Source organism: Lycium ferocissimum, chromosome 1 (genome assembly GCF_029784015.1).
Source record: "Lycium ferocissimum isolate CSIRO_LF1 chromosome 1, AGI_CSIRO_Lferr_CH_V1, whole genome shotgun sequence".
In the NCBI taxonomy this organism is placed as follows: Eukaryota; Viridiplantae; Streptophyta; class Magnoliopsida; order Solanales; family Solanaceae; genus Lycium; species Lycium ferocissimum.
In genome coordinates this window covers 11,060,591-11,077,266 of record NC_081342.1, presented here as the reverse complement: position 1 = coordinate 11,077,266, position 16,676 = coordinate 11,060,591, and the positions used below count along the sequence as shown (strand labels likewise).

General features: G+C 36.2%; 1 protein-coding gene across 2 annotated transcripts; it reads right to left on the bottom strand.

Moving 5' to 3' along the window:
* Window positions 1-3,018: 3,018 nt before the first annotated feature.
* On the bottom strand, window positions 3,019-10,173 carry LOC132047498 (protein FAR1-RELATED SEQUENCE 11-like). Of its 2 annotated transcripts, none has more exons than XM_059438536.1 (4): window positions 9,977-10,173; window positions 6,141-7,194; window positions 4,676-5,119; window positions 3,019-4,578 (listed from the first exon to the last, which is right to left on the bottom strand). In XM_059438536.1, exons 2-4 carry the CDS (start codon window positions 7,107-7,109, stop codon window positions 3,718-3,720), a joined length of 2,274 nt encoding a protein of 757 aa, XP_059294519.1. In that variant the 5' UTR covers window positions 7,110-7,194; window positions 9,977-10,173; the 3' UTR covers window positions 3,019-3,717. The 2 variants fall into 2 exon arrangements, with proteins under 2 accessions (XP_059294519.1, XP_059294523.1); XM_059438540.1 differs by lacking the exon at window positions 9,977-10,173 and adding an exon at window positions 7,322-8,167.
* Between the last annotated feature and the right edge of the window lie 6,503 nt (window positions 10,174-16,676).

Below are 16,676 nucleotides of genomic sequence, written 5' to 3'. Positions count from 1 at the left end.
CCCTCTCTTTACTATATTTTGTGTGAGGCCACAGGAGCTAATTTGCATGGCTATTTAAAGTAGTGCTTGTGAGTACTTGCTACAAATAATTACAAGAAATTGTATGTACCACTAGTGACGTAGTGTTTGTTTGCTAGCTTTGCTTTTCACCACAACGGTTATACTCATTTCGCTCTACGGGAAATTTCTAAGCAACTTCAAGTAACAGCACAGTACAAAGTTTTTTCCGACATTTATATACCCATAACATGTACGTATACAAGAGTTCAAGTAGAAAAGACTTTTCATTCTTTTTGTGCGTTTAAAGATGATTCCTTAATTTTCTTGTAATAACTTCTTTTGTAAATATATAAATCATTTTTTTAAAGTGATAATAACAGTTTTGGCGGCCCCATCGGTTATTGGTAAATTCTTGTTTTGGTGCTTTTAATATTTTAAATACATGTAATCTTTAATTAATTGAAATGTTTGTTTTTAGTCCCTTTATGTGGGAAGTAGAGAATGCTATAAATTTACAATTACAATAAAGTATTTCCACCACACTGATTTTGGCCACAATGTTCCAAATGGGGGTAGCACAACAGGTTAACAATAGTATGAAGGTTATTTATAGGATGTCATTGCTACCTGTCCCTCCCAAAGTTCCTCTTAATTCAAAATTTGCATGAAATCTCTCATCAATTCAATTTTAGTTTTTTCCCAACACATGAAAAATAGTCTTTTTACAGGTGTGGTTATATTTGGGCCAAATTGGTGTGGTCATTTTGCAGCTCTCAACTACGCAATTCAATTAGTTGAAGGTTAAATGTGCCTCCTCAAATATTACAAGGACCAAAAATCACAATTTACCAATAACTGAGGGACTGAGAGTGCTTTTCGCCCCTTTTTTTAAACTATAATTAAATAATATTATGAAAAATCGTAATTGAAAGAAAAATTGTTTTGAGACTTCAATTTAGTTTTCCATAAGGTCGGAAACTGACCCACGACTTTGATTTTGATCTCGTGCTCTCTTGGTGACTTTTCTTCAGTCTATAATGCAAGACGGTCAGAGACAATTTTGTGGCACCATTTACTTCCTTCACGTGTTCCTATATATCCTTTGTGGATGTACAATTTTTTCTTGTTCACCATATCCTCAACTATTTGTTCATTATGCTGTCTTTGTATTATCAAATTCACTCTTGTATTCACATTCAGGTTGCAAGTATATTTTCTCAAACATTTTCACTTTTATGCACCGGCGGTGTAAAATATTATTTACACCGATGGTATAAAAGTTGATTAGATTGTGAGTGCATACAACACAACCTAAATCCTTACTCAAATGCCTTTAAGAAATACCCTAAAGCAACAAAACTGCAAAATACAATTGAATGAAGGTTGTAATCTCAGAAAGGTTGATCAGGCAACAGTTAAGTGAGTGCACCATGCACACATTAGCTTTAGCTTGAACTATACTACATATAGATGGTTAGAATTTGTTTTAAAAGATGATCCATTTATACTCTTGAAGAAATGCAGGTAAAAAAGTGTATCTGAAAAAGACCTTGTGATTCGCCTTCTCTGACCCGCATAACCGAAGCCTTGCGCAGCTGCCCTTGATGCATTTATACTATACCATAAAAGAATAATGAGTGTACTAAATTAAGTCGTAAAAATTTTCGGTTGAGCGGCGCCAAATTTGTAACTTCCCCAAATTAAAATCTTAGATCCGTTTTTGTCTAATTAGCCCATTCCAGTTTTGAGCATGAGCTGCTGGGGCCAGATGTGGGGAATATGGTGGGGATGAAAACTGTAGAGAGCACTAGATAAAGGTGAAAAGATGGATAAAGTAGTTAAAGAATAAATTCCTTGGATCCATTAACGTCATGTAAAGAAATGTTTAGAAAAGGAATTGTTTTAATGTCAAGCAAAAGCATCGTCTCCATTAAAAAAATTGAGATTCCTGTAGCCCATTGTGACTCTCCAACTAAAACTTTGTTGTGTCACACAACTCATGAAATGAAAGACCCAAAGTCGTTGTTTGATAGAAATTTTAATGCAACATCCTAAAATCCAAATTCAATCAGTTTTGGCAGATACAAACGAAGAAACTGTCACTGACGTGAAAGTCTAAATAGAGCTGCTTTTATTCTTCAGTGCTTGTCTTATGTTAAACCTGGTCGCTAGGGCAGAGCAACAGTATTAAGTATGGTTACGGACAAACCAATAGCTTTTGCTTAAACCCTATTAAGGTTCAATCCTTCAAGGCTCGTTAGAACTCTCTTCAACCTGCTCATGGCTTAGATTAGATAACCACTAAATAAGTATAAATATTTAATTGCGAACCTAGTAATTAAAACGAGCAATACGTTCAGTGGCAAGTTCAAAACTCATAGCTTAATGTTCAAAATTACTAATGAAGCGACAGTAAAATTATGATGAAGGCAGCCAATTATTATTGAAGACACAGTAAAACTATGATGAAGGCAGCTAAATTTAAGGAGAATATAGGCAGCAGTTAGCGAGTAATAAGTGTAATATATTATTCCTTCTTACTCAAGAGACATTGATAAATGCATGGACAGGTTAAAAAGGATTTGCGTAAGGAGTAGCCTTTCGGCTATGTGAAACTTTGCTTCAAAATTCCTCCAACTTTACCTTTTCATGCCACCACCAACGACCCAACTTAACCATCTTTATAAACATTTATTCCCTTCAAGCCAAAAGGGCCATATATAAAAGTTCACCCACTTCTTGATTTCCTTCAAACCAATATCCTAGTCCTCCTTTGGTGTTCTAATACAATGGCTACTGACAAAGCAACATGTGAAGTTTCTGAAACCTACAACAGCAATGGCAGGCAACAGCAGTGTGATGGTGGTGAGACGAGGCAACAAGATCAGACCAATGCTTCCAGGGCCGAGTACCGGCTTTTGGGCAAGGCATTGGCACATAGAGCTGTATTTGGTTCAGGCAGCCGCCGAGGAAGAGCCAGAAAGGTCAAGAACATGAATGATCTTAAGACACTGCCCAGCAGGCTAAGCAAAGTTTCCTTAGCTGATGAAGCTCAAAATTACTAGAATTTTATGTTCCATTTCATCACATTATGGCATCCCAAGTACCAGTTTAACCATTAGTATTGTGTCCTATAGCTAGTCTTGTAAATATAATGTTGTTTGAACCGAATACAAGTATTAAATCAAAATCTACACTTGATATGCCTTAGAATAGATCTCAAAACTCGAGGAATTTAGACCTGTGTTTTCACACATTAGTCAACTTGTACCATTGAACATTTTCAGAAAGACACACAAAATGCCATGGTCACAGGATGAAGAGGAAAAAATCACATGTATCTTGCAGCAGTTGGATTTCAACTAAAAACCAAAATTATATCATCTAACCTTGCTCTTTGTATTCCCGTTGGGGCGTGAGAATCATAGTGCTACATCTTAAATGCTTCTTTTTATTTCTTTTAGGAGTTGAGGTTGGTAGTACAGAAATAATAACGCGTCATTGATTGGTTCCTGAAAAAAAGACCTTCATTTGTTACAAAGAAGAATTTTGGTCAGAAAGTGTGTTCCGTCCATGTCGGAGTTGATTTTCTGGGTGACAAAAGTTTAAAGGTGTAAAAGATTTGCATTTAGAGGAGAAACTGTCAGCCTATGAACAGAGTAGATGGTACATATTCCTACTTCCTCGAAGGGCTAGCTCCATTTCATAACATTTCTACTATAAAAAGCCAAGTCTATCTCCATTCAAATCTTCATCTTCCATCATTGGACAATCATTTGCATCATGGTCATACTGCCCACAACATGGAATGGAAAAACGCCTCCTCTTCCCGTAAAGATACAGTCCATCTCTGGATCCTCTTTCTTTCAACTTTCCAGAATTTATACACTCATGAGGGTTGCCAGTGAAACTCTGACCAATGCCTTCAGAATCCTCAACCTCTGCAAGAATCAGGGAGTCTGATGGGCTCTCATATGCAATAGCATTACCCCCATTGGATGCTGTAGGAAACCCCTTAATGCGAGATATAACTGTAGAAACTTCATCACAAACAACATTGAGGCGTTCTTCGGTTTCAACTGATTCAGTAATCAGTGTCGAAATCATGGACTGCAATAACTGAACTTTTCCCATATTATCACTTGGTAGAGTAAAAAGGGTGGGCTTAGCCAAAGATGAGGTCAACTCACGCCAGCGAATGGGCAGATATTGGTCTGGAATGTGAAAACAGTTGTTAGTTGACAGAACACGAAGCACGTGCCTACAGAGAATACCAGTAAACTCAAAATTATGGCAGCTACAGCTAATGAACTCATCATGCGGAACCCAGAGTACTTTGTAAGCCCCATCTATTTCCTTATGGTGTCTCACGACGAAGTAACTTTCATCTACCATCAGTGATGCATACTGTGGTGCCAAAACAAGCTCCTCTTGTAGTTTTGAGAAGGCATATGGTGTAAGAACAGTTGCAGCATGAGACTCTATTGGTGAACCTGTTTTCAGGGGAACCTTCTGAACGTTTCTCTGTACCTTATGTTTTGCTCCTGCTTGATCTTTAGCATCTACAACCCGAGCAACCTGCAATATGTACAGTTATCAGCAAACGAATTGAAGAAGAATTAAATGAGTAATAAATAAACTGGCTAAGAACAAAAGGTGAGTGTGAATCTCACACCTGCTCCACAAAATTATCAAGTGCAGATTGAGCACTCAAAAACCTCTGGATATAAGTATTTATTGTTTCTGACTGAATTGTACTTGTCATTCCAGCAAAGAAGAAAGATCTCAAAAAAGGTAGCGCCCAGTATGAACGTAAAGCATATAGACTGACAATGTGTTTATTTCCATCCAGCCGGTAGGTTTCAACCATCTCATTCCATCCCACTTCGTATTCCTCAATCGAATGTAAATTGTAGAGGCGATGGAACTCTGCCTTCCAATTACCATATTGGGATCCGAGAAGTGTTGAAAACCAATCTGAAAACCTCGAAATTATATTCCAAATGCAAAATGCATGTTTTACTCTTGGCATTTCAGTGGCAATTGCTTCTTTGAGCCACAAACTTTGATCAGTCAAAATGGTTCCTGGAGCCTTGCCATTCATGAAGCCCAAGAATGTCTAGCACCAATTTTAGAGAAACAAAGCAAAACAAGAGAGATTTCATATTAGCGTGGAACCACAGGAGTTGCAAGCTATGGATAGAAAGATGCATCTCAAAGATATCTGCAGTTGTTATAGCTAAGCTAGTAGCATATGCATACCAGAATAGAACTGAGATGGCTAGACCTGATGTAACAAACATATATACCAACAAAAGATGATAAGGAGAGGGGAAGATTGGTAAAAAGAAATAAAAGTAGTGAGGGTTCTGTCTCATTAAACAGAAAACAAGAAATTCAAGGAAAGATCACAAAGAGATTAGTCATTCGGATAAGGCGAGTGAAGCAAATTATAAAGCCCAAGCAGACAAAAAGACAATAATTTATTAAGCAAGAGATCTTCCAATTAGCTGCAGCCTGCAAAATACACTTTTTTCTTTTTTTTTATAGATTGTAACATATCGTGTGTATGTATCAGCTGCAAAAATCCTGTCCAACAATCATAGTTACACCTGCAAGATACTCTTACTTATGATTTTTTAGTTTTTGGGTACAGCCAAACACACTCTATTCATCTTCCATTTCTGATGCCTCAGAACTATTTGGCAACTTAAATATGATCTTTTATACTTCAAGAATCAAACAACAAAACTCAACTTTAGACTCTGATCTAATGAACTTCTTTGTTAATAGACTTTGCACACTACTTGCAAAACTTAGTTCAATAATTTCCTCTACAACCAGTTTACACAGTTATTCGAAGTAGCTCAATAACATATGAACAGATGGATAATTCTTTTTTCCTTTTAACATCTGAAGTATAGTAAGTAAGAGAAAGGAATAAACTACACTTTTTTGCACTAGTTTCATCAGTATTTTCTGGGCACTCTCGTGGACTCCTATTGTTAGGCACACAATAAGCATTTCAAGAATTTGAAGCGTTTTGGGTGCTGAAAAATTAAGTAGGTTTAAAGAAAATTCAAGACTTCATAAATGGGATTGGTATAGTGGTATAGCAACATGATAACACGGCTTCATACCTTCAATGCCCAGGAGAAAGACTGCAAATTTTCATCTCGAAGGAGTACACAACCAAAGAAACAATGACTTCCATGGTTATCCACTCCGATCCATATCCCAAGAAGCATATCATAGGCATCTAAGCGGTGAGTAGTGTCAAATACTATGGCATCACCAAACGCCTCAAACAACCTCATCGATGAAGCATAAGACCAAGCAATATGCTCCAACCTGTTATTACAATCTATCTTGTAGTCATATTTGAAGTTAGGGTCTTTGTCTTTCATCTCCTTGCACATTTTGAGAAGGTCAATAGGGTCATTATCCTGGTCCACATTCCTAAAAGATTGTAGCAAGTTTCTGACATCAACCTCTGTGAAGGGTAAACAACCCAACTTAACTCCCTTCTCTAGCTCCATCAACCTCAGCATTTGCCGAACTGACATCCCAGCTTTCGCAAACATGCAAATGCGACTCTTGTCATCAGGAGACATGGTGCAGTAGGCAGGAATAAGCTGCAACTCAGTTGACTTTAAAAGTTCATGGTTATGAACATTGCTGAAACCTGTAATCCGCCATTCGGGGACATTAACATCTGCTCTTTTAACAATTCTCATGAATGCCTGGCATCCACAACGTGATGATTTACGATTCCTTTGCAGCTTGCCATCTTCTGAAGGCTTTAGCTGTGGATAGCCACCACGATGGCATGTAAAATCTCTTCTTGTAATTCCCCTACCAACTCCATCCTTCCCCCGTGTACGATGACGTCTGATTGAGAAGCCACATTGTTTTGCAAAGCTACAGTAAAATTCATATGCAGCATCCTGTGATACAAATCTCTGGCCAATGAAAGGGACAAGGTTCACAGACGTTTGTCGTGATAAGATTGTGTCCTCAGGAATCTCCTCGACAGTGCCAATATCATCCTGAGATGAATCTGTCCCATTTTCAGATATTTCTTTTGCTATGTTTGTTATCTCGGGCATTTCCCAATTCTAGAAAAGTCGGATTACTGATGATAACACCATCTTCACATGCTATATGCGGTCAATAATGCACAATCACTGCGAGCTGTATAAAACATCCAATGTTACAGAGAGAAAAGGAAAGAAGCAGAGAAAAGATAGGATCAGAAGGCAAAACACAAATCTGGACAAAATAAAAGAGTCGTAAAAGGACTTCTATTAACACTTCTCACCAACACAAGCATTGTTACAGGACAGCAGGCTTCAATTTATCAAATTCTGTGAATATCAACTATAGGTACATAGATCCTTCATTTGCCTTGATATATCCATATTTAAAGGTACTTCATGAGGATTTTTCAGAATACAATGAAAATAGTCATAAAGAAAAAACTACACATATTGTAGTATCAATAGACTTAACCATAACCGAGTCTGTGTAACATAGATTATACCCTGCGGGACTTGTTAGGGAGACAAAACAAATTAGCTTTTTAGGAGAAGCAACTAGGGGTGTCCAAAAATCGGTTTATCGGTATCGGGTTATTGGGTTAACGGGCTTTAAACGGTTTTGTAATTTTTTTTAATTGGACTATTGGTTCGGTTTCCGGTTTTGAAATTTTAGTTAATGGTTAAACCGATAACCCAATAAGATTATATTAATAGTAACTTTTTATCCCTAATTATATTAGCGGCTTTAGATTTTAAATACAAACTCGATTTCCTAAATTTTAATTACAAACTGAATTTCCTAAATTCTTACTTTCGTTCTAGGATCACTCTTTGGTTCTCTCAAACTAGGGCTCTCGACTCTCTGCACGCTGCCTCTCTCAACCAAAAAAAAAAAACAAGTTTGTTTTAGCAATAACGTCTTTGAATTTGCTTCTGCTTGTAATTTGTGTAGACTTTATGCATGAACGCAGTGTATATATAAACAAATGAAAATAAAGAGAAAACAAAAAAATTAGAGCATTTCCTCATTGGTTAAACCGAAAACTAATTTATTATTGGTTTGGTTATCAATTTAGCATGTTTACAAACCGAACCGGTAATACACAACACCGGACCGAACAGACCGATAGGCATTCCTAGAAGCAACAACAACATACCCAGTGCAATCCCATAAGTGAGGTCTAGGGAGGGTAGAGTGTACGCAGACCTTACCCATACCTTGTGCAGGTAGAGAGGCTGTTTCCGATAGACCCTCGGCTCAAGTAAAGCACAAACACAACATATATGAAAACACACGCAGTAACAATAGCATGATAGTAAGAAAACAGAAGCAGAAGAGACAACAGGTAGTAATAGAAAACTAAGAATAAAAACACGTGGATACTAAAACACTAATGGTAAGGAAAAGCATAATTTAGAGTGCTTTTAAAGGCGCAATTAATTCGCTATAAATACTCAATTTAAGGTATTGTTGACAATACTCGCATTGCAACCGATGATCAGGTCTATCCCGTCTAAGAGGAGAAGAACTACCGAAATTAATCGCTTCTATTATTTCGAGTAAATTAGTAGTTCTTAAAGTAAAATAACAAATGAATGCCGCGAATTTTGCCCATTGGCGCTAGAGGTGTCAAAATGGACTGGCCCGGCCCAACCCAGCCCTAAAGGGCCAAAGAATTAAATGGGCTAGGACGGGCTGGCCCTTTTAGTTGAAGGGCCTGCAAAATGGCAGCCCAACCCAGCCCTAAGTGGACTAGGACGGGCCAGCCCTTTAAGTTTTTTCATCTTCCGAAATAATATTTTCTAAGTGATTTTTGGTACAATTTGAACATGGAACTTTTGCAATATGAAATAGAAGAAACTTTTGCAATATGAAATGGAATCTTCTACCACTCATTCTTGCACAAATCCATATCATAGAAGAAAAAATTCAAGAGAACAAATATAAATTATTTTTTTCAATCACTAATTCTGATCACGTTCCAAAGAAATTAAATATAATATAAATTCTAAGACTAAAAAGTATTACTCCAGTTTCTAATTACTACTTAGTAGTAAGTACATTCTTTTTTCTCATTACCTTTTATCTTTTTGTTTAATTTACTTATATTTTAAAAAAAAATTAATTTATTATTAACTCTCAAGGGCTAGCCGGCCAACGACCGCTTGGAGGCCGCGGGCGGTTAAGAGAGGGCCGGGCTTTTGAGCCTCACTTCTATAGCCCAAAGAAATCTTAAATTTCAACCCAACTAAAATAAAGGGTTGGGTTGGGCCGGCCTCCCGGGCCAAGCCCATATTGACAGCTCTAATTGGCACAGACGCGCAGTAGAAAATTTCAAGTCTCTAAAGTAAATACACCAATATCTCAAATTCCAAAAAACCACAGTAAAATAAATCAGATATCAGAAAAGTAAATTTTCCCAAATAATCAACACAGCACATAAAATGAGCCCCAATAGAGCAGAACAGATACAGAAAATATATATCTGATCCCATAAATCGGCTACAATAACAAATGGTATATTAGCAATGTTAGCCCCTCAAATATCGATAAATTCTAGTTTTGGCCCTTGTGATTTCTTGTTAAGCACATTTAACCTTCAATTAATTGATATGTGCACTTTTGATCCCTCAAACTATGGATCTTCACAAATTCAACAAATTATTAAGTTCTAATTCTTTTTTTTTTTTTTTATCGATGTATTGTGTTAAAATTTGTTAAGTTACTCCATATTTGCGGGTGATATACAGTTCTAGAAATAAGAGAAATATCACATATTTCTCATATGAGGAATCAAAAACACATATTTTAGTTAATATGAAGGTTAAATAAGCTTAGCAAAATATTACAAAGGGACCAAAAGTCCAATTATCCCATAACAAATTAAGCTTCAAATAACCATACACTAAGAAAAATAGAAAAAGACGGAAAAGACCTTGGCTTGAAGAAGTTGCCGGAGAAGTTGAACACGAATGCCGGTGAGAACCACGTGGCAGAGATGGAGTCACTGTGAATCGACTGAGCATCTGAGAGATTTGAGTAAAGCCGAGTTTACCCTTGTAGTCCTTTTTTTATATGTTAGGGTAGAAATGTAATTGTGTAGCCTTATCTCCTATACATGATCTACTCCGCGAGATAAAAAGGAATATTTTAGTAATAAGGATTAAAGGTGTGTTTGGTATGAAGGAAAAATGTTACTTATTTTACTAAATAAGTAAATAAATATTGTTCCAACGGTATTTTTATATAACAACAATAACATACTCAGTGTAATGCAATAAGTGTGCTTTGGAGAGAGTAAGATGTACGCAGATTTTACCTTTACCTTTGCTGGGCAGAGAGGTTGTTTTCGATAGACTCTGGGCTAAAAAAAATATAACCGATGCAGGAATGTAGGAAAAAAAAGAGACAACAAAATAACAAATGTAGTAACAGATGTCAATACACATTAGCTAAAAAAAGAAACTATGCGACTAGATGAATCATACAACTAAAAATACGACAACACTATCTTACCTACTAACCTTCTACCCTAATCCTCAATCTCAATACATTTTCATATAATTAAGAAAAATATTATGCAAGTGGGATGGGGTACTAGGGAGTTGTGGTTCGGGAGTGGCTGGGAGATGGGATGGTCAAGAGGTGGAAATTGGAGCGTTGGGGGAAAGACAATGAGGTTGAAATGTCATTTATGAAACTTATTTTCCAACTTCCATTTGAAAAGTCATTTATCTCATTTTAAGAAACTTATTTTTCTAGAAAAAATATTTTTCTAAATATTTTAACCACAAACACGAAAAAATTGAAAAATCATACCAAACACACCCTAATGTTCCTCTTGAATTATCACTAGGCTGGTCCTCAGTCCTCTCCAATGTGCCTCTTGAATTATCAGCCTAACTAATGATGTCTCGGTATTTACTGTTTTCTTTTAGAAGATTCTCCAGTTCTTTTCTTGCCAAACATTATATGACTTGCTAATGTCATTTTATAAATCTCAGCTTAAGCATTTTTTTTTTCTTTTGTATGCCTAATTTTCATTGTTTTTCTATCAAGTGCCGCTCTAAAATCTTCTTCCATATAGCAGTAGAAAATTCACATTCAAACAGTAGATGGTGAGTATCTTCATCCATGGAATCACACAAAGAACATATCATTTCAGTGACCGGAAAGGTCTTTTGGCCACACTAATGTTGGCCACAACGGCCCAAATGAGGGTAGCATAGTAAATTTACACGGGTATATAAGACAAATTTAATAATTTACACGTAGTTAATGTCATTTCTATCCTTCCCTCCTAAAATTCATCTTAATTCAAAATTATACATGTAAAGGTTATGAAGGTCTTTTCATAGGTGTGGTCAAATTTGGGCTAAATTGGTGTGGTAGTTTAGCAGCTCTCTTCAGTGACAATACTCCATTGTACTAACATGTCCCTTGTGAGTCTCTCTTATAAGCAGCTAAGTACTGAACAAAATTCCATGTTGGTGCTCCCTGACAATAACAAACTAGCTTCCTCGATTTTACTATTGGTAATAGATCACCTCTCAGCTTTCCATGATAGCTTTGATGGAGAAACTGTTTATAGTTGCATGTCATTTAAATTTGATTTTTTTAATTCTATCTCCATTATACTTTGAAGTTATTCATGCCTTCGCCATTTAAAATTGCTCTCTATTATACTTCAGTAAAGTCTACGTTTGAGCAAAACGATTCTCTCAGGATAAGGGTATGAATACGGTATTCATAATACCCAAATATAACGGAGGTACAATATACATGTTATGAGTTATCGGTAAAAAGGTAATTCACATACACACACAATATATATTAGGAACAAAGACATTAGACCAGAGTAAATTTACCAAAAAAAAAAAAAAAAACTTCTTAATTTCTTGAAGAAAAACTCTTATTTTGAATCAAATTGAAAAAGTTAAAAAAAATTACTACGTAAAAAAGGGAAAAAAATAAATAGGGGAGATGGGGAGTTGTCTTGGGAACTATAATTGGTGTTGGAAATACTAAAAAGCTAGCACCAAGGAAGGGTAAATCTATGGAGACCTAGGTGATCTGTGGGGATGAGTGTCTTTGACCAAAATGAGTGGGTTGACAATTTTTTGCCACACAACCGGTTGAAAAACTTTTACATTATCATTATGTTTGAATCAATTATACTATAGTCAAAAAAAAAAAAAAAATCAATTATACTACACTATATTATATTTTGGAGTTAATTTTAGGGAAAACAACACAAAATACCCGTAAAATGTAAAATATATACTCACTTATGTCGCCTCCTAAACTAATTTTGCTTCTGACCCAACCAGTCAAAAATATTTACCCGAGTACCCTCTCCCCCGAAACCCTTCTTTCATGATATCATCGCAGTATATTTATATACATGATGGTATATATCATTTAGGACTAAGAGAAGGAATGAAGGTCCACCATGATATCGTCTCAGTATATTTATGTACCACGATGGTATCATGAGGGACCGATGAGTGTCTCATTGAAGGACTAAAGCAGCCCTCCACGATACTATCACAGTATATGTATATAAGATGATGGTATCATAGATGTTTTTCTGAAAAAAATGTGTCTTTTGTATAATGAACATGATACCATCTCAGTATATTTATATACCACGTTAGTATCATAATTTTTGGGGCATTTCGGATAAATAGTTTCAGGGGCATGAAAGTAAGAGGGGTATGGGCGGGAAATTATTTTGTTTTCAGGAGGCAGCGACGTTCTTCAGTCCTTCAATGAGACACTCCTAAGTCCTCTGAAATACCATGGTGGTATATAAACAGACTGAGATAGTAGTATCATGTAGGACTGGTTCAGTCCTTCTCTTATTCCTCCATGATACCATCATGACATATAAATATATTGTGATGGTATCATGAAGGAAGGGGTTTTGGGCGAGGGGTACTCGGATAAATATTTTCGGCCGGTTGGGTAAGAAGCGAAATTAGTTTAGAGGGGGCATGAAGCAGGTAAATATTTTGCATTTTAGGGGTTTGTGGTTTAATATTTTGTTAATTGTTTATATTTAAACTATGAAAAAGGGTATTAAAAAAAATGCCCCGAACATATTGGAATCGGCTTAAATTTTTCCTCCTTCCACCTATTGGAATGCAATTGCACTTAACGTTATATTTTGGGTTAAAAATGTCCCTCATTCTACCTATTAGTCCTCAATCGCCCTTTATGGTAAACAATGTCCTTTCTTTTAATGGAATTATAAAATGAAATATGTGAGCTTTAATTAAATAGGTGATACTTGATTTATTTGTCCACGTGAAAATTAGAACCAACCCATAAATAACTCGACCAATCCGAATTTATTTATTCGGTAATTGTTGAGGCTGAATTATACCACTGTTAAAGGATGAAGCATCTGAGTTGAATTATGAAGCAGCTGAGTTGAATTTTAAGTTCAAATATTTATTGTCGGATTAATCAGATCGTTTTGAATTTGGGATTTTAAGGTATTTATGATCCAAAGCATCATTTTTACAAGGAACTCAACAAGGTATTCGAATTGTAACTGTTGAGTTTTGTTGAGCTCTCAACTTGTTTTCATTTGAAGTCCGTTGGTTGTTGAAATTGATGGTTTCTAGCTCATTGAAGTCGAGTCCACTATTGCTGAATTCAAATAATTCTAGCTATTTAGGATTAACCGGATAGGTCGGGTTATTTATTGTGGAGCCACCTGAACCAATAAATCAGTGTGGCATATCTAATTAAAGTTCCACATGTGTCATCTCATGCTTTTGTTGAAAGGAAGGACATTTTCAACCTGAAAATTAAAGTTAAGGGTAGTTAATGGGCTTTTCGTTAAAATATAAGTTAAATGACGATGATATTTTGTACTCCCTCCGTTTCAATTTATATGAACCCATTTGACTGGGCACGACATTTAAGAAAGAGTAAAGACTTTTAAAACTTGTGATTCAAAATAAGTCTTGAATATTTGTATAGCAGTAAATCACTTCATAAAGTGAATTTGTTTCCAAATTAGGAAAGAGGTCATTCATTTTGGCACGGACTAAAAAGGAAATAGGTTCACATAAATTGAAACAGAGGGAGTATAATTTTTTTCTCATGTGGCATGTAAACAGTGGCAAATTATGATGTCCTGATGACATGTCATTTTTGGTGACCAAGAATTTAACTGTTACGCTCCGTATTCTTGTACGTTAAGCATCTTTGTGAGTTGGTGGTTATAGATTTGGAGGGTGGAATTATCTTCGAGGTTATATGAGATTAGACGTGTTCATCTTGAGTATACAAGAGTTCAAGTTCATGTTTGGCATGTATTAGAAGGATTAGAGGATGAGCGAACCGAAGAGAATACGTTTCGTCGGAACTTGATTTTGGGGAGAGGAATACGGACCGTATATTGAGAAATACGGACCGTACTTGGAAATACGGTCCATACTTCTCTTGGCAGAGAGGAAAAAATTGGTGATGGGAAATACAGTCAACAAATACGGACCGCATATATATATATATATATATATCCAGTATTTTTTTGCCATATTTTTATGTCAGTCCAGCTCTTTTATGTTATATGTTTCATGTACTCCTCATTTTATCTCATTTCCTTTATCTCCCCTGACCTCTAACCTTCTAGAAAACTCTCTCCAACATACCTAATCAACCCATAAGTAAAATCAAGGATCAAAAGAGAAGAACAAGTGCTCAAAGGTTCTAAAGTGATTGGTTGAAGCTTGTTTCTCCGTCTTGTAGAAGCTATGGAGGATATTCCAAGGTGAAGTAATCTTGGAATTGAAGTGTTCTTGAGCTCTTAAGGTAGGATTTCATCTTATTTGCATGTTTATGAGTTTATATGATGGTTATGTTAGGTTTGAAGGGGAAGAAGTTGAAGGGAAGATTCAACTATGAACTTGAGTTTTTGTTGAGATGTAATCTAACTTGAGTCATGTTGTTAATGCGTTTTTGAGCTAGAATCTTGTTGTAAGGATAGTAGTTGGTGTTGAGATTGTATTAAGGAGGTTATACTTGATATAATTAGAAGAAGAAAGTGTATAAGTGTCGTATACAAGTGTATATTGGGCTGTTTTGATGAGAATCTTTAGGGTAGTAGTGATGTGAAATTAAAGAGTACTCTCCGACGGTTTCGCTGTAGGTTTGTGTTGACGATTTAAGGTATGATAAGGCTAACTTTCTTTCTTTTGGCATGATCCTCATGAACGAAACGTAAACGTAACGCTACCCATAATGACTCCATTCTTAGCAGCTAGAGATGTCCTATGTTGATTCATGTTCCAATGATATTGTTCATAGTAAGTCCTTCTTCTCTTATTCAGTATGCTTCATAGAGTCTCATGATGATGAAAATGCTATTTCATAATAACGATCGGAGGTGTAACAACCTTACATCACTCCGACAGATTCAGGATGCACTCTTATCATATTCATGTATTGCATTATATATATATACACACACATATTTTGACCCCACAGGCGTTATATACGCGTATACTTATATTTTATCTATATGGGGTATGGGGAATGTGACGGCGTTATATACACACTACCACCTGATCAGCTGATCATATGATGATGATTATGCCTACAGAGGCCGATATGATACAATGGGATGCCCACAGAGGCTTGACAGGGCTTGTATACGCATATATATATGCATGACCAGGCACTATATACGCATATATACAGTACTTATGCATGTCATTGTCCCTCAGAGGCAGTTCAGATGTACAGGTTGCATTCTTTTTATCCTACATGCTTTCATGGCTTCTTTATATTACTTTCATGCCTTACATACTCGGTACTTTGTTCGTACTAACCCCTTTTCACTTGGGGGACGCTGCGTTTCATGCCCGCAGTTCTGTGTAGACAAAGGGACGATTCGCCTCCGTAGGTCTTCGTTCGGTCACCGATATCGAGCACCCTTGTCCCGGAGTTGTCGCGTGTTTTGCTATGTTATATTTTTTTGTTGTACATACGGGTATACCGGGGCCTTGTCCCGACCTTGTTATATCATGTACTCCATTAGAGGCTTGTAGACAGTTGTGGTACAGTTAGACCTTGTATGGCCCCCTCAGCCTATATTTTGTTCTATAGTTGTCTATGATGGCATTGTCGGCTTATACGCTTTTTGTCCAGCATAGTTATATACGCATGTCCTTTGGGTTCGTGCCTTTTCAGTATAGTTTTATTATGATCTAGCAGATTGCCAGCTAATGACCCTCGTGGTCCACCCTTGTTACGACATGACAGCTTGATTAGTGGTGCTCGGCAGGTAGGGCCCGGGTGCCCGTCATGGCCCTCCGGGCTGGGTCGTGACATTAATTTTATAGTGATTTGTATTTTTTGAGCAACGAACACAAAGTTTAGTAACTTTTTATTGTTATAAAAACTAATTTTATGACTTTGATGTTACAAATTGTTTTGTTCATAAGCAAAACAAAAACCAAAATGCTTAAAAGAAAATCAATTTTCTCCGAGTAAATCTAAAAAATCCAAACACTTAAAGAAATAAACAAAACCAAAATAATATCAAACCATTTTCCAATCTAAACTGGACAAACTAGTTATTTTGGAAATTATAAATTTATAATACATAAGATAAAATT

Coding starts and splice junctions, on each gene's coding strand:
- LOC132047498 (XM_059438536.1), bottom strand. CDS start 7,109: ATGCCCGAGATAACAAACATAGCAAAAGAAATATCTGAAAATGGGACA. Junction 5,120..6,140: donor CTTTCTCCTGGGCATTGAAG/GTATGAAGCCGT, acceptor AATTGGTGCTAG/ACATTCTTGGGCTTCATGAA. Junction 4,579..4,675: donor TTGATAATTTTGTGGAGCAG/GTGTGAGATTCA, acceptor TACATATTGCAG/GTTGCTCGGGTTGTAGATGC.